The 25,800-nt window shown below is 36.4% G+C and overlaps 1 protein-coding gene across 1 annotated transcript in view; it reads right to left on the bottom strand.

The window, feature by feature from the left end:
- The window catches only part of EXOC2 (exocyst complex component 2), a 114,552-nt gene extending 91,333 nt beyond the window's left edge, over positions 1–23,219 (bottom strand). The window contains exons 1-5 of the mRNA XM_039698474.1: positions 23,064–23,219; positions 18,098–18,274; positions 16,511–16,637; positions 6,319–6,432; positions 2,013–2,137 (exon numbers count right to left, since the gene is read on the bottom strand). Coding sequence (XP_039554408.1) covers positions 2,013–2,137; positions 6,319–6,432; positions 16,511–16,637; positions 18,098–18,274; positions 23,064–23,181 — 661 coding nt within the window. The 5' untranslated portion in view covers positions 23,182–23,219. The remainder of the gene's footprint in view (positions 1–2,012; positions 2,138–6,318; positions 6,433–16,510; positions 16,638–18,097; positions 18,275–23,063) is intronic.
- Between the last annotated feature and the right edge of the window lie 2,581 nt (positions 23,220–25,800).

The following is a 25,800-nucleotide window of genomic DNA, read 5'->3' as shown; positions in this document are numbered from 1 at the left end:
TACCTATCACAAGTTCAAGTCTTTAAAAAGTTATGTCATTTTTCCCAATACACTCTCTCAAAAATATCCTGCATAAGGAGGAAGAACAGGCAAATACGTAGTTCTGCATTCAAAACTGAAATTCATATGCAATAAAAAAGTGGGTTTATTGACTGAAAAGAAGCAATAACCCTTCTGCACATGAACTTAGGATAACATTCAACAGAGAAATGTCTATTAAAATGCTACAGAAGAGAGCTGTGACTCATACTGCATCCTCATTAAGAATTTGGGTTCAGAATTTAAAAACTAAGTATTATATTGATGCTACCTTTGAACTTCAGTGTTACAGTTTTGAATTTATAAGAGTGAGGCTTTAAGTCTATAATTTTCTTTTACAAGAGCATCAAGGCCCTTCTTCCATTATATCACTTTAATTCACTGTATAAACTGAAAGTCTGCTTAGTCCTTTTGAGCACTACAGGGAGATCACTGAGGGGAAGACAAAGCCAATCCATTTTGGTTACAGACAAAAAGTGACATCGTGAACCACTTGAATCATCCCAAATATAAGCTCACAATTTAGCTAAATGACAGAGCTGATAAACCCTGATTTTAGGTAAAAGTAACACTGATAAAAGTAAAAGACGCAAAACAATATTACAGCTTACTTTTTTTTTTCAATTGAAACCATAGTAGTTAGTAAAATAAACAAGGTTGCTTTCCCTACCATTATTTTATTAATATTTCTCACATTACTACTTGCTTGTTGACCTCCTCATTTATCAGAAATCAGTCTCCAAAAGCAAAATGCTACTAAGAGGTGGAACAAAACAAAATTACTCAGTTGTGCTCAGCTTTTCTAAAACCTCACAACATTTATGGCTTGTCTTTCTTCAAATCCTACTAGGTATGTGCTGATCCAAAAAATAATCCTACAAGGTAACACTGTTAGCACTACTTTTATCCATAGCAGCAATTTATTGAAAACAGAACTCAGTTTTTTAGGTATGAGATACTCCTTATGCAAAGGAAATTTGGTTGTGAAAAACAAGCCATGTTTCAATCTCTATTTTGGATTATGCTTGAGACAATTTAAAAAAGAAAAATAGGATTTCAGTATTTCCAAGATAGAAGAAGTACAAGGAAAGCCTATTATTTTTCCTAGCATTTAATGAAAACTCAGCGTAAAAAGGTGAAACAATGCCAAGTAATGGGTCTTAGAATATTTTCCTACAAGTACCACCACATTCTTCAGATTTTCTGCTAAATTCTTTAATACTTTTGTTATTGAACCTTGTTAAATTTTGGCCAAAGGGGTCAATGAACAGGATGGATAACCAGCATAGTGGTAAATGACAAACCTGCTGGGGATGGTTTCCTGGGCACTGTTGCTGTCTCACCCAGACCAGAGCCTCCCTAGACAGGACTACAGTGGCCCACAGTGAGGTTTGACCTGTGAGACCTTTAATGCTTTAAGCGTGTCTGTGTGTTTCTATATACAATAAACATGAATATATAAATGACAATTACAATAATCTCACTACTGTGCTGCATTCTCCCAATGGCAAGCAGAACAGAAAGGCTCTGATTTCCCAAAGCAACAAGTGTCTGGATATTCATATAAAGATTACCATTTGACTATTGGATAAGGCATCATAAAATCAAAATTTTTCTGTTGCTAAAGTTTGCAAGCTCTCTTAATATTAACTACAGTTTAACACTTCTCTTTATTGCATTTGTGGTCTAGGCAATTTGATCAAATGTCATTACTTCCTGTAAGATACAGTTGGTGGCATCTTTTACAAATAAACCACATCAATACAGCTAGTGACATCTTCTGCAAATAAACCACATCAATGAGTTAGCCAGTTCTAGCTTGTGACCAACACAGCACAGATTTTGGGCTCATTATACAGTTTTAGTACAGACCATTAAGAGAAACAGTATTTTTAGTATTAAATTCAATCTTGTATGCACAGGATAAAGGTATTTTCTTTATCCTGTACTTAGTAAGTGCAAAGCATCTTTACCTGACAGAGCATCTTGTGCTTCAAAAAATGTGCTGAGACCTCCTTTGACATAAGCTAGACTCCCTTCATTTTTCTTATTGGCTTGTTTCTTCAAATTCACAACAGCTGTTTTGAGCTGATCAAAACTGAAAACAAACAAGAAAACCTCAGAGACATTCAAACAATAAGGTCATCTAATAAATAAACAGAACAAACTACTTGGAAAATAAAGCCACTTTCAGAACAACTACTAGGGGCGAAGTAATTGCTAATGAGTGTTTATTTCAATGACTTGGTTCTTAGTCCAAAGACTTCAGTATTTTAGTTTCAACCCTAAATAGAGGGATTCTCTATTTTGTTTTGTTTCTGAATTAATTCAATATTTTTTGTTGGTTTGGACATACAGCTCACAATTGAATACAATATTAGTGCAAAACAAGAGAAAAGCTAAACAGATCCAAGCTTTATGAAGGTATGGTTTTTATATGCAATCTGCTGAAATATTTTTGAAAAACACTTCATAGGGCAATATTAATCACCAACTGATCATTGCTGTTGGTATGGTAGCTTTCTTTTTTATCTGATTTTCCGAATATTGCTTAATTTTTTCCAAGTTAAAATTTGATTTCACATCTTTATCTTTTGCAAGCACCTGCAATTAATTGAGAAGCCTTATGTTGTGAATAAATTTTCATTATTTGTATGTAATTTTTTTGGTTGATGATGATTAGTATGACCTCAGTAGTTATATTACTTGATTAACTATAAAAACACCACCATGAACAAGCTCAGAAATACAAATACAGCACATGATTTTCATCCTTAAAGTCATTCTTCCTAGCTGCCAGCCAAAGCTATCTCCATAATACACAAAAAAAGTAAAACAAAAAACTGCACTACAACTCTGTGAGGAGAGGGATCAAGGAAGTAGAAAACTAAGACATAAGACAATTCCATCAATATTCTGCCCATTTTAAAATAAGAGCTGGTACAAAAAGACACATTAAGAGAATAAACCAAATGTTAGCCCAGGCAATGAGAAGGATATCCCCACCTGCTGGGAGAGAAAGCACACTGGTACACTTAAAAGCACTTTTCTTTTTACACTGATGATGTCACAAAATTTTGCCTAATTTTCTGATTCCATCTGCTGGTCAGAAAAAACATTACTCATTACCTGGATTGGTCCACTTGGGCATATGTAAAGAACTTACCAGCAGCATTTTCAAAATAATGAAAATCTGTACAGTTCTCCTTTTAAGCACTGTTTCATGTTACCTGATGATCTCACTACATGTCAAAATAGTTTATTTTTATTTAACAGGATATTGCCAGGATTAAAAGAATTAGTAAAAAGGATGTTATACTGATTTGTTAAAAAGAATATCCTTCAAGGAAAAAACAGACATAAGCTAACCAAAATGTCAGTGCACCGCACATTTACCATTTCCAATAGCTAAGGTTATATAGAGGACAAGAACTAAACCACTGCTGCATTTCCAGAAAAACAGCACAAATTATATGGGATGATATTTATACAATTCCAGAATATTTTTAAGACTACAAATGTTGAATTGGGGAAAAAAAAGAAAAGCAACCAAAATAGTTTTTCTACTTCTTTATTTAAAGATATACTTAGATTCAAAACATAACTGGATTCACCCTACCCATTGAGCATTTATTCCTGTTGAGTTTTACAGCACTCTTGTAACTTCAACACTAAGATTTGGATTTTATAAACCAATATAAATGGAGTTAATATGCAAAAAACTCCAGATTTCATTCAAAAGTACTAATTAACACTTTTTATGTAATTGGATAGAGGAGATAATTACTTGAAACTGTTGACATGCAAAGACACAAACTGATGGAATTTTTTCAGCAGAAGTATGAAATACCTAAGCTGACACTAGACAAAGCGTTAAAAATGTTTCGTCTTTTCTAAAAGCACCTAACTCATTCAAGCTGTATAGCCACAGACATTTATACTCTCCTGAGTTTGTGGCTCAGCTCTCACATCTTTCTTATAGCAGTGGCCATAGGTGGGCAGAGCACTTCAACTGCAGCTTTAACAATGCCAAGCAGAATAATTATCTCCATATTTTACCTAACACATTGCTGCTGATACACCCCAGAAGATGCTTTGCACTAAACAGTCAACTTTTGCAAACACTGAATTGTCTTCTATATGACTGCTTTCCAATCCCAGGTGTGTACTCTCCTGCTTGCCTTCCCCACACCCCTTTGAATCTTGAATTTCACAATTGCTACAGCCACAGCTGCCACTGGTTATCACATCCCCTGCCTCGCCTGCAAGAGTCCTACTCAGAAGAGCAGCACCCCTGAAGACCCATACTGCAGCTGTGTTAGAAGTCATTCCCAGAGCTCCTCACAAGCCTCCTGGGATTGCTACCCCTCCTTGTAAATATGATGGACATTAAAGTCTTCTACAAAAACCATGGTCGGCTCTCTGGAAACTTCTCCAAGTTGCTCAAGGAAGATTTTCTTCACTTCCTCATGTCACGGCAATGTCACCTATTCCAGACTCCTGAAGAACATCTCAACCATCCTGCTCCATTAACAGGGTCCATATATTTATTCCAGCTGTCTTTCACATGAAGGTCAAGTTCATCTCTTCTTTTCTGGGGATCTTCTTCAGTAGGCCTCTTGCTATCCTTCCCAAAATACTAGGTACATGAGCTAGCCCACTTAATTCCAGTAGTATGTTTGTCTAATTCCATGTGGAGTTCTGTTTCTTACTTGATTCTCAGACAGCACATGACTGTAAGGTTAGACACTTCCAGCTAGTTTTGTAATTACCTGCAGCATTCTTAACGCTGTCATTGAACCCACAGGTAGCACTCTGTCCCTTCATTTTACTGCAGGCTATTATCACCATCCCCTGATAGTCTGAATTTAAAGTTTTTGACACCAAAGTGCAAAACTGCTGGCTCCCACACTCCCACCCCACTTTTTCAAATTAATTCAGTTTCTCACTAGCAGTCTTTTTTCTTTAGTCATGGACCCAGCTGGAGAAGCAAAAAGTGCTGCTTTTGAAACCAGGGTTATAGCCATCTGTGAATCTACAGGACGCATCCCTATTACCTGAAGATTTCCCCTTCGCATATAAATCAAAGGGATACCTAGGCTCCCACACTCTCCACTGTTGTCCCCAGTCTGCAATCACTTGTGATCTGTTCTGCATCTCTCTGGGCAGTGTCCCTGGTGCCCATATGGATGAGCAACAAAGTGGAAACAATCCAAGGGCCAAACATCGAGAAAATCTTTAACAAAGACCTACACCAAAAGCTGTTTACTCTATCACTTAATTGTCCCCAATTTTTAAAAAACAAACCGTGATGATCCCCAAAGTTATCAGATTCTGACAGACAGAATTAATTTGGAGTAACTCCTCTTAGTTACTTGATTTCAAAAGATGCTGTCACTGTATGTGTATGCATTAGGTAATCATGTTCTCTTGCTATTCTGACCCTTTAAAGTACCATCGTTTTGAGAGGAAATTTAAGTATTTCCCAAGCATAGTAAACGGCTGTTTCTTTAAAAACTAAATATCCTCCCACCCCCAAAACCAAGAAGCAACCCACCCCTTTTCCACTAGTAGGAAATAAAACTAAAACAATTTGTAAAATTTTATTTTCCATTAAAATACCAATCGGAGTATCTAGCTGAAAACAAGAAATGAAGCTCATCTTCTCTATTGAAAATGGCTTCCAGTATTATGTGAACACATAGCAGGTATGAGTTCTGGAATTCAATTATACATGTAAAAATATATTTATATAATAGATAAATAGTAAGTACATACTATGAACTCTATTTCTAAATTAAGATTTTAATTGTCAAGATTTTTAAGGGATTTACCTCAAAGATTCTACTTGCTTGTCCAACTTCTGCTACTACAGCATTTTCCACAAGTGTTAACTACAACCTAAATGATAATAACAATTATAGCAATCTGTTCAGTGCCTATAACCTGTGTCTCTGTTCATGACTTAACACCTGGAGATTCCACTCAAGGCCGTGTTAACTTCTTGATTCCTAAAGTTTGAAGAAAGACAGCTTCCATCTGATATTGGGGGTTGTGAATATAAAAAAAAAAGCCATCATAAATTAGGTCTGGTTACAAACAAGGTCTTTCTCAGAAGCAGATTAAGCAAACTGGTTGATTCATGTTTCAGGCCAAGCAGACACACCAGAGACAATTGTGACTGTTTTACACACAAACCACCACTGACACATCTACTGCATAACGAAATACCATCAGCGACTTGCATTTAAAACAATTACTTATATGACAGCAACAAACCTTGTTGTTGAATGATTCTCAATCAGGTACCAGGCAGCAGAAAAGTTTTCACTTGTGAAATCAGCGCTCATCCCAGGAAACAGCGACTCTAAATCTTTTTGAGGAAATCTGCCCCTGAAAAATGAATATTCATTTCTTCAGTGAAACATAGCCTTGTAAACAGACCTTGTTCACAATTAAAACATTCACACAAAAAACTCAAACTAACAACAAACACCAAATCATTTCCCTATAAGATGGGAACCTTAACTTGTAACTCACCTTGAAATTAAATCTGCTATTACAGACACATGTAACATGTCTGGGAGAGACTGAAATCTATTCTAAGCAAAATTAATTTTACCATTTTGATTTCACGATTACACATAAGACAGAAATTTTGTCTGTACAAAGTGCTTCTACTTAACTTTAAAATGGTAAGACATCAGAACTTTGGCAACTTGTAAATGATCTCACACAAGTATTGTCTATTGATTCCTAAGCAGCAGAAGTAACAGAAACATGAAAGGGAGATACACAGAATATACTTCCATTATATACAAACACTGGAAAAAGTACAATACTGAGTTAAAATAATTCTCTTGCAAAACAGAACACACTGATCTGTTTGTTCACCATACATAAAACAAAGGAAAAACAACTTATCTCAAGAGGCAGCCATTAGGTTCTCTAAGTTTTTATGCAGTCTTACAAATGCATGAAGAAACCATGTGAGCAATTCCTTGTGAAAACAGATTCTCTACAACAGCATTTTAAAAACTGTAAGTAGTTTCTAAGATACTCATCCAGAAAATTTATTCCATTTACTTTAAGTCTGCATAATAAAAATATTTAAAGCACTTTTTGATGAAAACACGACAACCTTCATCCCTCAGTCTGGACACACACCCAACACTTGGCCATATTCATTCCACCATGCACTCAATACATCACCAGGTGCACTTCCTCCTCTCATCTTCACCACCAGCTGCATCCCAGTCTTCAGAGACTAATTGTGGCAAACAAATCCACTTGTGGTCAGCCCTAAATGGGTCAGTCAGGTGGACTAGATGGACTTATGTCCCTTTCAAGCGAAATATTCTCATGTATTCCAAAAATTTACTATTTCATTTTTGGATCACAACATCCAACTCAAAAGACAATTAAGTCCCTCTCTGATACTCACAAGTTAGGTGAGCTTTGTTATACAAAGTACACTGTAAGTAAGTGAAAATCTGCCATACTTTGCATTTGAGAGAAAACTTGGGTGGGAGCAGCAATACAGAGTCAGTTATAAAGAATTACATTTAACACACAGGGAAAGCCATTTAAATGGACACAAAAGCAGTGATTTGTTAGTTTTAGTTTTTTCTAATCTAAACATATTTCAAGATAGTTAAAGCTGTTTTTATTACAAAAAGCAAACAGCAGATTAAGTGAAACAAATCTAAAGGCGGGCACATTAAAAAGTATAATTATATAGAGAGAAGTTGTTTCCTGGAAGTTTCTTTTCATACCAAATGGCCATTAGCACAAGCAGGTACAAAGGACCTACGTACATAATGACATGGTACAGAAGTCTTTCATCAGTAGCACCTGATTACAGCAGGGGCATGAAACAATACATTCTAAAAACCAGAAAAAAAAATCAATTGAGATTCAGGGAAAAGTGATGACAGATATGAAAAGTAGAGATACAGGGAAAATAGTGTGAGAAACAACTGCAGCAGGAAAAAATGAGGGTCCCAACATCCGCCTGTGTTCAATTAAAAAATGATGATGTTAAAATAAAACTTAAGACAGAAGTAGTGAGATTCAGGATTTTCAATGACCTTAAATTTCATGAATGACAGTAAGCAGAAAGTGTTGATGGATGTAAGAAGAAAGTTTCAATTTATTCTTCATTTAAAGACAATATAAGATACTTTATTTTACCCTCCAATTAGTCAAAAATGCCCAGTAGGAACATGAACTTGAAGGATAGCACTTCACATGTGATACACAGTACAACTGTACAAAAAAACATTTCTATTTGATCCACACATGGTGACATCTTTGTGGACAGCTGCATTTTTTAATGCTAGAAAAACAAAACCGAGAAAACAAATTTGAGTTTTTGGGAGAGACTTAGACATTCTGTCCAAGCACTATTTAAGTGAATGCAATCAATACAGAAGTGTAATTTCACTCATATTTTCAGAATTTCCAATGTTCTCCAAAATCAAGAGACAGATATAATACAAAAAGCACATCCACTCAAATATGCCAATACCAAATGCTACTCATAACTGCAGGTTTGTAAGGGATATGCATGACAATTTAAGCCTATGCATGAGCTATACAATTCCTAGGGGGAAAAATAAAACTATTTTTTAATACATACATACATACATACATATATATGTATAAAGACCAAGATAGACTTGTAATCAATTACTGCAAATGAATCTTGTCTACAGACAGAGGGACACAAATGAAGGAAATTTTTTTCAGTTTGATGTTTGGCTGCCTTGAAAAGTTATTAGGAGGTTTTTTTCCAGCAGATGTACTTGTGTAAAACCATAAATGCTTTTATCTGCACAGACATATTTTAGACATAGTCACAACAGACTAGAAACATGAATGTGAATGTGTGAGGTATGTTAACAATATGTTATACTGTATGGTTTAGTACCCTTATTTTTATTGTACATTTTACCAGTAGTTTTCCCACTAACAGATATGCTACAGCTTGCTACATACAGACTTGCTACAGCTGTCTTCAAAACTAAGTGCACACTAAAATGCTCACACTGAAAGCAACTGTATTTCTAGAATGTCTGGCCAGATGCATCTAAAAGAAGACTGACTCCACATACATACAAGTTTGTTTCATTAACTTCCATTACTAAATTCAATAAGTCAGGTTTTGGAAGTATTTCTCATGAAAACTTGCTTACTGTTTACTTATAAACAGGCCCATATGAGGCTTGAGAAAGTACTTCTGGTTTATTCTTTCCAGCATTACAGGGTGAAGATGAACCAGTAGCAAAAGCTTAGATCATGATGGCATGCAATTAAACTGTAAATAATTTCTCTGTTGATTTGCTCATTATACAAGAATCACTTCATGAAGAATACTTAATCATTATTTAAAAGTAATCACTGTAAAAGAAACTGGGAACCACAATTTGAATCCAGAAAATCTCAGAGAAAGAAGAGTGAAGCTTACCACCCTTGACAACCCCAAGTATTACACTACCTTTACAAATTTCAGCAAAGGTACACATACTGAATTTGTATACTAGTACTTTCTGCTTGGCACACTATTTTACCTAGAATAGAATTAGATCTGATACTTGACCTATAGTTAACATTTTAAAATAGTCTTATTTATGTTTCAGCAGCAGTTTTAAATACAAAAGAAATTGAGATTTCACATAGTGGTCATATTAATGAGCATTATAATAAAAATACATTTGGTTACAAGCCACTATACACTTTCACTTCCCTCAATCACATGCTGAGTATAGTTAATAGAGTCATACAACATTAGATGTAGTGGTCCTTGCTTCCATGTAAAGGCCATGCACATTTACTTTGGATTCAAAACAGGTGTTCAATTCACTTGTACCACAAGTGCCCATCAACAGAAGTCCCTCCTTGCACTAGTTCAAACTTCAGGCTCTGTATAGACTAATAGCAATAAACCTAATTTAACAGTACGGGATTCATGGGCTCTTACAAATTCTACTACAGAACTTGCGTCCATACACAGCATTTATATTCTCCGGAGATTAGCTGGAAATCTCCATGGGTAATCACAGCCTCCAAGCAGTCACAACCAACTAAGAGCAACAGGGTGCAACAGATACTAATTAACAAAGCTTGACAATGAACGCAGTTCAGTAAGTAGCAATTTTTCTGTTAAATTTGTTTTGCTCCCAGAACTTCAGGATCTTATAGTAATAATTTCAGCATATATGACAATATTTGCAGATTAAAGGTGCGTTCCCAAGCAAGATACAGACAGCAAAAGGTAACTTGAAGCTCAGTTCCACAGGAGTTTACAAAAGGTCAAAAGGAGCAACTTTAAATAAACACAGATTCTGAATAGCAACCAGCATAAACAAGCTCCAGCTAGAGCTGCTGTACACTCCCCCTCTGTCTGGTACCAGTCAGACTCCTTCAAGCTGGCTTTGTACCAGCTGTACTGTGTTAATAATGCATGCAAAAAGATCAGCGTAAGGGACATTGGTGTAGACTAAACATGAGAAATCAGAAGGTGCTAACAAAGGTCTCTCCAATAGCAACAAGGCAAGCATGTACTCTGGCAATTCCTCCCTAGTAGCATTGGATTCAGTAGAAATATGAAAACAAAGTGGCAACTGTATTTTAGAACTGGCACAATGTGGTAAGAGAAATCTACTATGAAATTATAGGCTGGTAGCTGCAGCTGATGCATCAACCTAACAAGCAGTAAGTGCTACTTTATTTTTTGATATCATAAAGCTAGGACTATACTGCAACTCTCTTTTGTAGGTTTCAGAATTTTTTTGCATGCATCTCTGTGATCAAGTTTCCACACACCCATCACTTTCAATGATGAATTTACTTCCTTTTCTTGCAAGCCATTTAAAAATAAACATCTCAGCCTCCAGAAAGTCTTTTCCTATCTCGTGGTAGCAAGTTGACGTTTACCATTAGGTGGCAGCGTAAGATCATCTGTTTCTTTCTCCAGAACGAACTGTTTTGGAAGCTGGCGTGGGAAGAGGGAAGCATCTGTATTGAGTGGGTGGATACAGAAGTATGTGGAATGTACTTAGCATGTCAGCCTTTGCTTTCATGTACGAGATGGATCCACCAGAGTGACCTCTGCTACATGCAAAACAACAAACACTACTCAAAAATTTTCTAACCATCACTAGGTCTGACTGATGTTACTGTTTTACAGAGAATGAATTTTCTTAGCCTGACAGAGTAGTTAAAGGAGTCAGGGAACCCTTAGTTAAACAAAGACTTACCATGCAGGAGGAGGAAGCATGTGGTACATCAGAGCAGCAATTCATTCACAAATATAATGTAGATCTAAATTTTCCATCAACATATTTAACCAGTGTCTACAAGACATAATCTCTCTCAGAACCATACAAAATTCTGAATGATCTTGTGTTACCAACCTGCTTTTGTAACAGCTCTAAACTGCTAAAACAAATCAAAGTACTGCCACATTGCTGCTAAGGTCAGAATTTTCACACCAAGTTCCACATTTCTCATACTGAGACAACTACTCTGCACACTTGTTTTTCTTCCTGCAGAGGTGTACTCTGCTGGATTAAAGACTGGATGGCCGTGCGCTAAGGTCAGAATTTTCACACCAAGTTCCACATTTCTCATACTGAGACAAATACTCTGTACACTTTTCTTCCTGCACAGGTGTACCCTTTGCTGGATTAAAAACTGGACGGCTGTGTCTAGAGAGTAGTGGTGAATGGAGTTACCTCCAGCTGTTGGATGGTCACTACTGGGATCCCCTAAGGGTCAGTACTGGGGCCAGTCTGGTTCAGTATCTTTATCAATTATCTGGACAATGACATTGCGTGTACTCTAACTTTGCAGATGACAACAACTTGGGTAGGAGTATTGATCTGTTGGAGGATAGGGAGACTCTGCAGAGGGATCTGGACAGGTTGGATTGATGGGCTGAAGCCAGCTGTATGAGGTTCAACAAGGCTGAACCTTGCTCGTGTCACAACAACCCCAGGCAGCTACAGGCTGGGGGCAGAGCGGCTGTAAAGTTGCCTGGCAGAAAAGAACCTGGGGGTGCTGGCTGACAGCAGCTGAACAGGGGCCAGTGTGTGCCCATATGGGCAAGAAGGCCAGTGCCATCCTGGCCTGTATCAGCACTTGGCGTGGCCAGCAGGAGCAGGGCAGGGATTGTCCCCCTGTACTCAGCACTGGTGAGGCCTCACCTTGAGTGCTGTGTCCAGTTTGGGCCCCTTGACTCAAGAAGTACTGAGGTGCTGGAGCACATCCAGAGAAGGGCAATGGGGCTGGTGAGGGGTCTGGAGACTAACTTCTGTGAGATGTTGCTGAGGGAGCTGGGGGTGTTTAGCCTGGAGAAAAGGAGGCTCAGGGGTGACCTTATGACTCACTACAGCTGTCTGGGAGGAGGGTGTAGCCGGGTGGGGGATGGCCTCTTCTCCCAGGGAACCAGGGACAGGACAAAGGACACAGCCTCAGGCTGTGCCAGCTGAGGTTTAGGTTGGACATCAGGAAGAATTTCTTCCTGAAAGGATCATCAGACACTGGAATGGGCTGCCCAGGGGAGGTGGTAGTCACTGCCCCAGGAGGTGTTCAAGAAACGGCTGAACATGGCACTTGGGGATATGGTTCAGTTGACAAGATGGGGATTGGTCTAAAGTTAGAAACAACGACTTTGAAAATCTTCTTCAACTGTAACAATTCTGTGATTCTGTGATTCAATGTTTCTGTAAGGATTCCTGGCTACATCTGCATAACACAACAGCAAGGAATACTCCCTGGTGAGGAAGATGGCACAGACCTGCTCTGAACTGAAAGTGAGCATAAAGGTAGTGATAGGACACTAAATCTTTGTATATCACTTTACCCCATACTAAATATTAAAAACCAGAATTCAAAGATTAAGTATTTTAAATACCTATTTTCTGATGGGAATTGAATATCTCACAGCATAAACACAATAGGCACTAAGTTACATCAATGCCAAAAAACCCTAATCTGACTGGATCAGCTCTCTGTTTTAGAAGATGAATGAACAACTTTTAGGAAGAGAGGAGAACAAACATGTGCAAACACATTTGTGACTTCAAGGGTCACCACCACCAAAACACACAGACCAGCAAGTTCAAGTTTCATTATAATAGAATTGATTTTTTTAATTAGCAAGTAAGATTCTTAGTTACATGATACAGGAACTGCAACTAATATTTGGAAAATGTGAAGAACTTATCAGCCAGCAATTATGTACACTTACTACTTGCTAAACCTGCAGGCTGTAAGATGATGGCCTGAACATTATGTATACACATGGAGTTAAAATATTTTGACTGTGTATGTAACATTTAAAATACCTTGATTATGTAAAAGAACAGCCAGGAGGATGACTTCATATACATTGCTGTCTTTTTTGCATCCTTGCAATATTTGAATACAAATATGAAAGCACAATTCCAGTGCATATTCTGAGTATATTTATGTTACTCCTACAATGTATCTATAGACAGTATTCTAATTATTACTAGAATGTCAGACCCACTATTACATATTTCCCTTAATTCATAGTTCAAACCTTTTGTTCATCTAAATCTCAGTCACTCCCAATTAAACTCCTATCATCTATCTACTGAGTCTGAATAATTTTTTTTGTCCCTGTGCATGCCTTTAGCAAACTGCTGTACTGAAGCTCTTCTTTTCATTACGTACAAGGTCTTTTTTTCTCTTATTTCAAGGTCTCATTTGCAGCACCTTGAAAGCATCCACCTGAATGGTTCAAAAGCTACAATTAATTTTAAAACAGATTTCAATTGGACAAAGTACTATAAAAATGTTTTAAAAAGCCACAAAAAGAACTCTTAAAGCCAAGTATAACCTATATTAAAAAAAAATCAAAACAAAAATCACTCAAAAAAGCCCCTACATCATTCTCGTGCTGCAGCTAGCCACAAAAAGAACTCTTAAAGCCAAGTATAACCCACCCATATTAAAAAAAATCAAAACAAAAATCACTCAAAAAAACCCCTACATCATTCTCCTGCTGCAGCTTGTCTTTTCTGTATCATTTGCTAATACCTGATAATCACTTTCTACAGGGAGGGCTTCTTTCTCTTGCAGTCTGTAGTCTAATCACCTTCCTCTGCCTTCTCTTCAGTGTGCTCATATATACTTCATTCCTATTCCATTTTATCACATCCGTTTTTCACTGTTTTTGTCCCTGAGCTTCTCAATTAATGTTTCTTTTGTTTACCACTATTTGCATAATCAACACAAGGCACTCCTTTCCCTTCCTTTTCAGCCATCAGGCTGCAAGGGCTGTAAATCCCAACAAGCCAGACCAATGCCAAATGCTTCAGCTTCAAAATAAAAATACATACCTATTTGCACATGTTTAAAGAAAACCTTCAAAGAAACCGAAGGTATGAATAAAAGAGAGATCCATAATGTTGCATACACATATTCTTTCTGCATAACCAACAGTATTATTAGGATCATATTAGGATGTCTTTTATTTTAAAGCATCCTAACAACTTCTATCACTTCTAGTGACAAATATTCCTGTATCTAGTAATGGCTATTGCTAATTTTTTGCGTATTCACTGTCTTTCTTAGTTTACAATTGCCTTTTTTCACTACCTTGTACAACTTCTCAATACTTACCCATTCCATATGTAAAGTATTTTCAATTGTGAGTTTAGCTAAACTGTATGGTATTAAAGTTTATTTTATAGAAAATAAATCTCACATTGCTCCAATTTATCACGAAAATTATGGAAGATTTTCCATTGAGAAGGCATTCTTTAATTAAACCCAGAATGTTCATCTATAGTCAGAACTGTGCTGTCAACACTAGCACAAGGGCAGACCAGGCTTTTCCACTCTTTCCCCTCTGCACAATGTAACCCCTCAATTCCTCCACACAACTACTTGTTTTACTGCTCAGTGATACATCTCTCAAACTGGTGCTTGCCATAATCTTCCTGCTTCTCCTGCAATGAACCTGGAAGATCAAGAACAATGAACCAGGCTTGATATGCTTGCCCAAAGATCTCCCAATTCCCTCCCTCTACAAAAGATTATTTCCTAGCTGTATCCACATGTTTCCGATTTATTTATTTGCAAACAAAGCTTTACGTTTCAGTAACACATTTTATAATGCTTTCAGGAAAAAACATTCTAAATTTAACATGATTGGTTTTCTATTGAACAAACATCCAAATAGATAACTCTAAATTAAGCAAATCCTAAACTAATGCAGTTTAAGTTTCTATATGATAATTCTTAATCTATCATATGGACAATGTCTTAACTATAAGTAGCAACTCAAGAGAATCAGCTAACAAAGCACTCACTGCTAGTTGCTGTGTAGCACAGTGGTAAAATGGATTGTTATGGGGTTTTAAATTTACATAAAGGGGAGGGAGAGTGGAAGAGTGACAGAAAGTTTTCTAGTAACACATTGGAATACTATCCATAGTATGAAGGTCCACATTTTGTCAGGGTTTGGAAAACTAAGGAAAATGAAAGAATTACCTGTTACACCAAAGAAAAATACTTTAACAGATAAAATTTCCAATCTATTACAAAAAATTGGGTTAGTACTTTGAAAAGAAAGAAAAATATATATTCAAACTAAGAAAGAAACGCACAACCAGAGGCTGGAAGGTGGAGTGGATCCACTAGAAATCCCATATGGATTTTGGGAAAGTGCAGCTTTCTCATCAGAACAAGGTAAGAATGGACACTGCAGATTTTTCCCAATGCACTTCCCCTCACAAACAAGAGTATTCAGCAGATGAGACCTTCGTAATAGTTTAATTTTAAATAGCCTTGTGTTTGGTAGAGCTGGTATCTTGATTGAGAGAAGTATTCCTGATGCTATTTCTAAGAGTTGGGCAGGTTTGAAATGTCCCATTTAAAGGCCCCTAATTCCATTTATCATTCACTATAAAGTTACTATTTCAGACAAAAAAGTCATAAATTTCACCACACTTAAGAACTAAAGTAATGAAGACTGTGTGCTGGAAAACAGTATTAGTATTTCAATAAAATAAACTAGCTGATGTGGCATAATAAATCACATTTTACAGTGCAATTTTAACAACAGATAGCAATCTAATATCCTTAAAAGCCCCGTGAAACTCAAATGCAACAGTAGGTACTCCGTAACTACAATGTATAAATCTGCAGCCTTAGGTTATTTACCAATCCTCACAATCAAAACATCACTGGGGTTCAATATACCAGGCTTTTAGATTATCTACAGTTCTAATTGATGATCCAAAATAGAGGATTATGAAGCAGGATACAATGTCCACTAACAAGTCAGAGTACCAAATAGAATACTAGCAGCTAATAGATGCATGTGTTTTTAAATCCTTCCCTGCCCTGCAAACCATTAAACTTTCCTGGAATTCACAAAGACACATATAGAGAAAACCACTAAAAAAGGGGATTAAAGGCACTTGGTACTCACTTGTCTATCTCAATACCAAGCGGATTAGCTGGACGTAAGGACAAGGGGGGAATCCCTTTGTTCCTGTCAGTGCGCATGTCATAATAGTTCATTTCATCCACCCAGACAGCAGACTGATCCAAGATACCTAGAGAAAACAAAGCACAGATCCTTAAAACAACAAGGGCAGTCCAGCACCATCAACTTCTAACATACTGAATTAATTTGAAAAATCCTGATAAATATAAAATGCATGCCTAGGTAATATATTGAAAGATACATGGCAAAACAACCTGGATGCAATTATGCTAAATTATTTTATTATAGCTGCTGAAAAGGTATTCATGGCTGGGCATCAAACACTATCCTTTTGCAGAGTGCACAGTTTCACGTACATTAGAAGCTTTTTCCTGACCACAAAGTATTAGTATTTTCATTCCTGCAAGTATTTTGGTTTCTGTACAAACCTTGTTATCTGCTACTTTCGAAAGAGCAACTAATTGAAAGTCTTCTCATTTGCATATTTTAGGGAAGATTCCTTTTCTGTCCCATTTGCTATCCAAAAGGTAACTGAACTTTGGCCACGTGCCAAGATAAATGACTTCAAGGACTGAGAACTGACTTTGCTTCCAGTGCCTTAGCACAGACAGTGCAAAAAGGTGAGGCACTATACATTCTGGAATCTCAGCTGAAAATGGGGCCAGCCATACCCTTGGCCTTACCCTCCTTTAACATACCCATCAGTTGCACCACCAGAAATTACTGCATCCCCACACTTTCCCATATATTCAAAGAATAATTCTCCTCTCTCATCACCAAGACCTCCACTGTATAACATTTGCACTTACACATTTCACCTTTTTATTATTAAGATATTAGTGCAGCTTGGGAGAAATTACATGTTATTTAACTGTCACTGAAGGGCTGAGAATAAAAGCCTAAAACAGTTCTTGTGGGAACTCTTGTGTTAAGAAAGATAACTATCCAGCTCATCAATGAGGGGTTCTGAGAGAAACATTTTCAGTCCACAGGGTATTTAGACTGGATTCTAGGTTAAGCAGAGGTCCTAGACTGCTTGGCAAAATAATTTCAATGGTTAAGAATCTCATGAGAAATACTTAAGACTTTGTCTTGCAGGATGGTTTGAATTACAAATAAGAAATGGCACTGAGGACTCAACTTTCTTTAAAGGATTAACTGTCAGTTCAGGATTTAGGTGTAAAGCTCATGAGCTGGTCCAGATTTTGTATTTATCTACGACACTTAAGAGTAATTACCAGATCTGTTATTAAGTTTGCTAAAATTTCAGAAGTTTAGAGCTATTCCATAAAGAAAAATAAAGGGCGAATTTTCATTCATCACTGAGGATTTTATCAAGATATTGAAAAAGGAATAATTTACCTATACCCTGAGTTTCTATCTCTATATATGTATGGATATTTTAATTATATACTCTGCATTTTCTAAACAACTGCATATTGTCCTAAGGTGGATCCATTCCAAACACACATTTTATGTATGACATAGAGGCATTGAATGACAAAGAGGCATTCAATCATATATTTTCTTAGCAAAGAAAATAGATGTGGATTTGAACAAGAAATATACCTATTTTTTCAGGTTTAAGCAGTTTGAAGGAAACAGTTGAAGTTCCTTTGCCACCAGACTTTGTAGTAACAATAATGTCTCCCTTGTCATTTTTAGCCTGTCCAACTCGACACACAATTTTACTGGCAGACATCCATTCTGCAGTGAGGAGACAGTTGTGCCCACAGATTGTTAAACCTGGGAAAAAGAAAAAAAATAAATATAATTCTGTGAATAGAAGTATCTTTTGAAATTCTGCAATGCAAATTCATTTATGATGCTACATGTGTTTTACATAAATATATAACCCTTCACCAGTCTCCTACAGTCAATTACAGTAAAGGAATCACAAATACATTTTTCAGACGTTTCCTAGGTGACTTCAGGTCTTTTGTCCCAGCAACAATTCGTAAGACACAAGCAGTGCAGTTTGAAAATTATTTAACCTCTTCCATCGCTTTTGCGCTACTGCGACTTTTACTCCACATAGAACAATTGATTTTCTGTCTGGAAGACACTGGAGAACTGCTGTTCAGTCCTTACAAGCTGCACACAGCAAATTTTTCACAAGTTCAGTCTATATGACTTTGCACAGAAAAAAAAAAAAGAACACTGTAAAATATTTACAATGAAGAATGTTTCTTCAACCTTATGCGTTTAGCAGTACTTCAGTGGACACAGAAGGCTGTTTTGGCTAAAGTAGTATTAATTGACAAATATTCCATCCCAACCTCTTCTGTAAAAATCCATGATGCAAGATTGAGTCCAGTGGACACAGAAGGCTGTTTTGGCTAAAGTAGTATTAATTGACAAATATTCCATCCCAAACTCTTCTGTAAAAAATCCATGATGCAAGATTGATTCTGATGAATAAACTTCCCTTGTTATAGGAAAGAATAACCATGTAATGCTCATCTATTCCCTCCTCTACACTTTTTCACAAGAAGGATGACAAACTATGAAATACAAAAAGGTCTTTTCTCATAGGAAGAGACTGACAAGCTTCAGAGTTCAAGAACACCTCTCATGACTTAAGAGTCAAAGTGCACCTTTATGTAAGGTCCAAGGCTTCCTGAGATTTCACATCAAATTGGTCTGATCGATCAAACCAATCATCAACCAATCACCAATCAACCGATTGGTTCTGGTCAGATCAGGACTCTGGATGCTGGAATAGATAGATTGTTTTCTCAGATCTAGAAGAACAATTTCCATATTCGTAGCTGGAGCTCTGCTATCCTGGAAAACTGGCAAGATCCTAACTGCTCCAGTATCAATTTGGAGAACAACTTCATTAAGTTCTTCTTAAATAACATACTTAGCCAGAAACATTTTGCCTTATGTCCAAAAGAACAAGGCTGTACTAGTGTGTTGGCTGTACTGGAGTATAAATTAGTCAGGCAGAGCAGTTCCTCCCTTGTTGGCTTGACTTTTGTTTTTCATTTCTAGAAAGCTCTGACCAATTTAGAAAATACTTAGAGACAGAAAAGGGTCAGCGTATGTGGCTTAGTACCAAAGCTTCACACTTATTTTCTCTTACAATTTAAGTCTCTGACATGACACAGCAGAGAAATTTGGCAGTTTTCATGGCTGTCAGACTAAAAATGCATTACTCCCTGCCAAAAACTATCTTGAAAATGAAATCCAAAAATTAAAAAAATGGAAAGGCACTGAGTCTTATTACAACTGAAATTAATTTTACTTGAGAAAGGACAGATTTGTTTCTTAAATATTCTTTCTGAATAAAAGGGAGGGGAGTGAGATGAAATAGGATATACACACAGAAAGACTTAAAAAACATTTTGCTTATTTATGAGCAAATATTATTTGATAATAAAATTTTAATCAGGTCAGGTTTTAGTTTCATGAGGGAAAGAAAAAAACCCATATATTAGGATGCATATTACATATATGCAATAATTTAACCTTACGTTATATTGTTATATTATTACATCTCTTACAGTTTTATGCTAGCATCTTCTCTAAAGGAAAAAATATAGGATAGGAACTAAGACTAACTGAAATGCTTTGCCCAAACAATTTATAAAGATGTTTTCACCCCGTATTTTCTGAATTTATGGTTCAACTGAGCAATACTTTAAAATCCAGAACTAAGCTATAGTAACTGTTTGAAGATCCTTGTATCAATTATTGTCTACCCATCAGAGGTTCCAAAAGCTCTCAAGACATCAAGATACAAGGTCCAATACTTTCGAAATGGCAGGAAATGGCCTTTGTCTGTATCTTAAAAATGCAAAAGGAAGTTAAGTCTCTATCAACATTTTATATATCACATGAAGCAGTAATGGCACAACACAATTTCTAAAACACATAAAGGCATGTTGGGAGAAGTTTTGATAGCACAGTTACCACACTTCTTTCTCCAGAAATGAGAAACTTCCCTTTAAATAAAAATTAATTTGAATCTGTTGCATGGTATAAAGATCTCTGAGAACATCATTCTCAGCTTCCAGTATTTACGTGTCTTTCTATAAACAGGCATAAGTAATACTCTTATGGAGACTTTCTGATTTTGGCAAAGCTCATATATGGACAATTTTACAATGTCTAAAAAATACAGCTACAAATGTCTTAAAAGACAAGCTAAACCATGAAAACACATGTGTTACAGGTACCTCCTGGATTTGACATTTTGTACCATAAGCTATAGAGTTACAAATAAAAAGTTCATTTGGTTTCAAAGATACTAAGAGATTAGTAGAAGGCTCTCAAATGAAACCAAAAGAATGTTCTTCTATTATGTGATACTGTGCTTATATACAGAAAAAAGGTTTCTTGTTTTTCATTTTACACTAATGCATCTCAAACTTTTTAAACTTCATAAAGACCTCACTCAAACTCGCTTAACTCTCATGCCTACAAAGCCTCACCTTTCCAAGCATTTCCATTAAAGTAACAGGGAATATTTACATGATTACTTTAACCATTAAAAGAAATCTTTACCTATCTGGGGTCTTAGTCACTTTCTGGAGAAAGCAGACAACTGAGCTAAGGAGAAAATAAGGCAATGCATTATTTATTTTTACCGTGAAGCATAAAATTATTAGCAGCTGTGTGTTACAAATATTACTTTGAAAGAAATATAAGAAATATCAGCAGCTGCTCAGCTGTAATACAGAAGTACAGCTCAGTGCACATCTTCATTCCAAGAACATAGCACTGATTATTTCTAAGAGGATCATACCAGTGAACTAATGAGGCTATTGAAATACATCAGCCACACAAATACACAGAAATATACTCACCCCTAACATCATCAGTTATTTGAAGATTTCTCAATATGAATTCTATAGTGTACTGCAACCTCACCTAGCAGCTCAGGAAAACACTATTTCTCCTTTTGAGAGACACCAAACTGAAGTGGAGTGGAAAACTGTAGTAGCTTATGCTTGGCCATAAAGCTCATTGTGGTGGCCATGAATGGAATTTGTGAACTTTGGTTTACAGCCATGAAGCGAAATATTTTTTCTAGCAAAGCCAAACAAAATTCCAATGGCCTTCAGAGGAGTCATGATTCCACAACAAATTAGACAAATTGTATCTAACATGACTACTGAAGTACACATATGCATAACTTACAAAAAAAAAAAAAAAAAAAGGAAATTCCAGTAGTTATAATTAACTTGGATTTCCAGGAGCCTTTACTGAGTCTTTCTTGAAAGGCTTAAGAAAATGATTGAGCTATAGGATAAAAACCTCTAATGAATAAATAGCTCAGCAACATAGAAATAGGGTTACAGTAAATTATTTGTTCTGAGTAAAGTTTCTACATGGTATATGCCAAGATCACTTGTGTTCAGTACAATTATAAATGACAAGATAAAGAGGTTATAAAGTTTGCTGATGATATTCATTTATTATATTAGAGCGTGAAGACCATAAACCCCAGAAAAATGCAAGCCAGAATTTATTAGACTGAGTGATGCACTATAGTAGATATTATAGATAGATTGTAGATATTATAACACAGTGGCTGAAATTCACTGAACAAAGACAAGACGCACGCAGGCAAAACCTTAAATTCATAGAAGGCAGGCTCAAACTGACCACTAATCCTCACGCATTTAACCATGGAGCTGTAGTAGGCAGAACAACAAAAACATCAGCTTGATTCTCAGTAGGAGTTACACTGAAAACAGAACTCTATGGCCGAAATACAAAGCAAAAGTGAAAGTACAGTGTTGTGCCACAGGGTATTCACATCATGAACACTGCACACAACCAAGATGTGTCACCCACAACTGGTAGTGAAACTAAAAGAGATTCACTGAAGAGCAAGAAGAAAGGCCAAGGACATATGCAGAAAAGTTAAATAAGCTAAGACATTTCAGCCTGAAAAGGAAGCAACAGAGCAGTAATGAACCAGGTCTGTGGCCAGGAGAATCAGTGAAAAGACCTTGTCCCCTCCTTCAGCACAAGGGCTATGATGATTCTAATGAAATTACCGTGTCAAAAATCAAAACAGTAATGAAAAGGGTTCTTCACATATTGAGTAGCTAAAATACTGAACCTGCTTTATCATAACTGCAACAGACATATAAACTGTCTTTAATTCAAGGCATAGCAATGTCTTGGTTCAGGGCAAATTTGGGAGAAAATCCCCAGTGACTACCTAAAAATACTGAAAACACTTCTGACACGAAAATTGCAATGAGGAAATTCTCAGTTTCTGAGAAAGTAACAAAGGAGTATGTCATTATGTCTACCCTCTTCTAGTACACTGCAAAAAGCACTCATGTTCAGCACAGGATGCTGAGTCAGATTAGGGGTTCATCTAAAAAGGTACAGTCAGTCTGGTTAGTTACACATCGGGCTGCATCTCTGAATTTATGGATTCAAGTGCGTATTACTGTAAAGGGCATTCCTCATAACATCCAACACATATTCTATCATGCAAAAAATTTATCTCTAATCATATCTGAAGTGTTACCTTGCGCAGTACCAAAAGAGTGTTTTTTCAACTTACCTAGGAGGTCTGCAGGTCCAGTACCCAAATTTTCTCCTCTAATTGTCACTTTTGTCCATGCAATGCCTTCATTGGGAGAGATACCAGTTACAAGTGGGGGCTGCCGTGCTCGAGACATGATGACTACTCAGTTACTGCAATCTGAGCTGCTTTTATCTGTTCATCAAGAAACAATAAATTAAAACTCCATTAATTACATAAAAATTATTAAAATAATTTCAACTTGTTCTTCTAAAATGGTAGGGAAATACAAATGTAAATATGGAACACCACTCAAAGTATTTTTGACGCAGTCATAAAGCAATAGAAAAATTGCACTTCTAAAAAATTTTAAAAAATTTTAAAAATCTTTGCACTTAAAAAAAATTAAATATAGCTTTCTGAAAGAAAAAGTATATTCAGAAAAATATTAAACTTTCTGAATGCTTAAGGAAAATGTATACACAGACTTCAAATTAATTATGCCAGAATTCAAATGAGTCTATTACAACTTCTATTTGAAAATTATTATTGCATTCCTTAGAAAGTTCAGAATTGTTAATCTAAGGTAAGTAATAGACTATGATTACATATTTGGACAACTTCTCTATCAAATTAAGACCTACTGACATAGACAGTCCCATGTGAGGAAGCACTCAGCACTTATTTGTATAAAGCATCAATGCTAACATGCACTGAGAAAATTAGAATATTACTTGCAAATACTACACTAGCAGAGATCATCAACAAAACAAACAATACCCCAACATATCAACAAAAATGTACATAAAATTATTGAAATAGCATTTCTTCAGAAGAGTGTTTTTCTTTGCACCTGAAATTTAGTCAACTCAGATGAGTTTAATTAGCTCTGTCATTAATGAGCTCTGTAGCTCAAACAGAAATATGGTACCAATGTAATATGGTCTACATTTAGTTTACTATGCAACTGATCACAAATGCCTGGTTTTTATTAGCAGTTTCCTTTGTGTACCTCTGCAGCTATGAACACCTGTAAGAAGCTGAGTGTATATATAAGATCAGTATAACGTGAATTACAAGTCTTATTAAATACCATCACCATTCTAAAACCTCAGTTACACACCCACATCTGTTTAGTGTAAACAATTTGGGAAGTTCAGGTTGGTAAAAAAGATGTGGAATATAAGCCAAGCTTCATAAGGCTCCTCTTAGCTACTTTTCTTTTGAATCAAAATGTATTTTCTATTTTATTTGCAAATGGTCAAGTCCCTGAAACTCAGAAACTCTCTAAACCATCTCTAACAATAAATAGCAGCAAAACTGAAGTTTCCAAGTACCTGCCATTAAGACATACTAGAATTAAGAAACACTTGTTTCAGCTGCTTCTGCATATACAAAATACTTTCATTGTACCAAGATACCCCATGCTTCTACACAGCCTCCCCACATTTTTCACTGGTAGTATCTAGATCTGACACAAGAATCAAAGAAGCTCCCACCAGCTGATTTCATTCTTCACATTCCAAAGTTGGAACACGCACTGAAAATTAAGATGGAAATAGACAAGGCAGGAACTGGAAGGAAGATTTCATGCTAAAAGTAATCAAATACTACCCTCAGAACAGGATCGCCTGTCTCTGTCTATCCATACCACAGGTTCATAGCAGGTCACCTATAACAAAACTTTGAATTCTGATCCAACTTCAGAGCCCACAGCCACACCTCAAGTCAGTGTGAAATTCACCCTGAATATATGTGCAGGGAATACTGCACAATGCTCTGATATACTGAGGTCCTAAACAACCACCTCAATTCTATAAATATGTCTGATTTCAAATGTCTGTTTCTTGGTTTTACATATTTAAAATAGGAATGCTATCACTCATTTCAAAAGCTACTTTTGTAAACAAATTCATTAACACAGAAAAGGCATTTAGATACCCTGAACACAACAGAAGTATTAATATCTTCAGAGAGCTTTTCAGACTGAACAGTGTGCATTTAATAAGAGATGTAAATTCATGCTGAACAAACAAGAACATAGTAAGCTGCAGTATGTGAGCCATGTCCAGTGTATGAAGAAAGGCTGTTAAGGGCCCATGATAACACATACAATGCATATCTAATTTGGCTTCGTATCTTTCTGTGGCAAACCTTGTAATACTTCTTCACATTAAAAACTATATAATGTGTTTAATAAACCATTGGTTTCTCTGTTATTTTTGCAAACAATGAACTTATGAAAAAGGAATTAAGTTATATAGAATTATATGGGTGCTCTTAATAGCCTTACAGGTAAAGTATTGGAACATTTCACATGAACCCAACATGAGGCTGGAGAAGCAAGCAGTCAACAGATGCAGGCTATAAGGGTAGAACAGCACTAAAGAAAAGAACTGTATCACCAGATTACAAAGAAATCAGCTGACATCATCTCCAGCTATGGAAGAGAGGGCTGTGATCTACAGCCTTCTCCCATTTCTTTCACTGGCCTACTTCTATTTCTTACACTGAACCGGCTTCTCCTCCTCCTCTCTCACAGAGAGACAGCCCCTGCTTCACCCCAAAACTGAGGCCAGGTCCTCATCTTGCAGAAAAACTGTTTCTGCCCCTATCCTACCAACTGTCCCTCTGACTTTTTACTCATAAGTTCAAGCAGGGAGAGACAGGGATATTACTATTCCATGTTCCTTTCAAATCCAGATACCTTGGCAGTTCCTCTTATCTTGCATTGCCTTCTCCAAGTCTTCTTGTCCAGATACATCATCCACACAAC

The sequence above is a fragment of the Passer montanus genome, unplaced genomic scaffold, assembly GCF_014805655.1.
Source record: "Passer montanus isolate IOZ18808 unplaced genomic scaffold, ASM1480565v1 scaffold126, whole genome shotgun sequence".
Lineage (NCBI taxonomy): Eukaryota > Metazoa > Chordata > Aves > Passeriformes > Passeridae > Passer > Passer montanus.
Note: the sequence above shows the minus strand (reverse complement) of the source record. Positions and strands in the feature narration are given on the sequence as shown.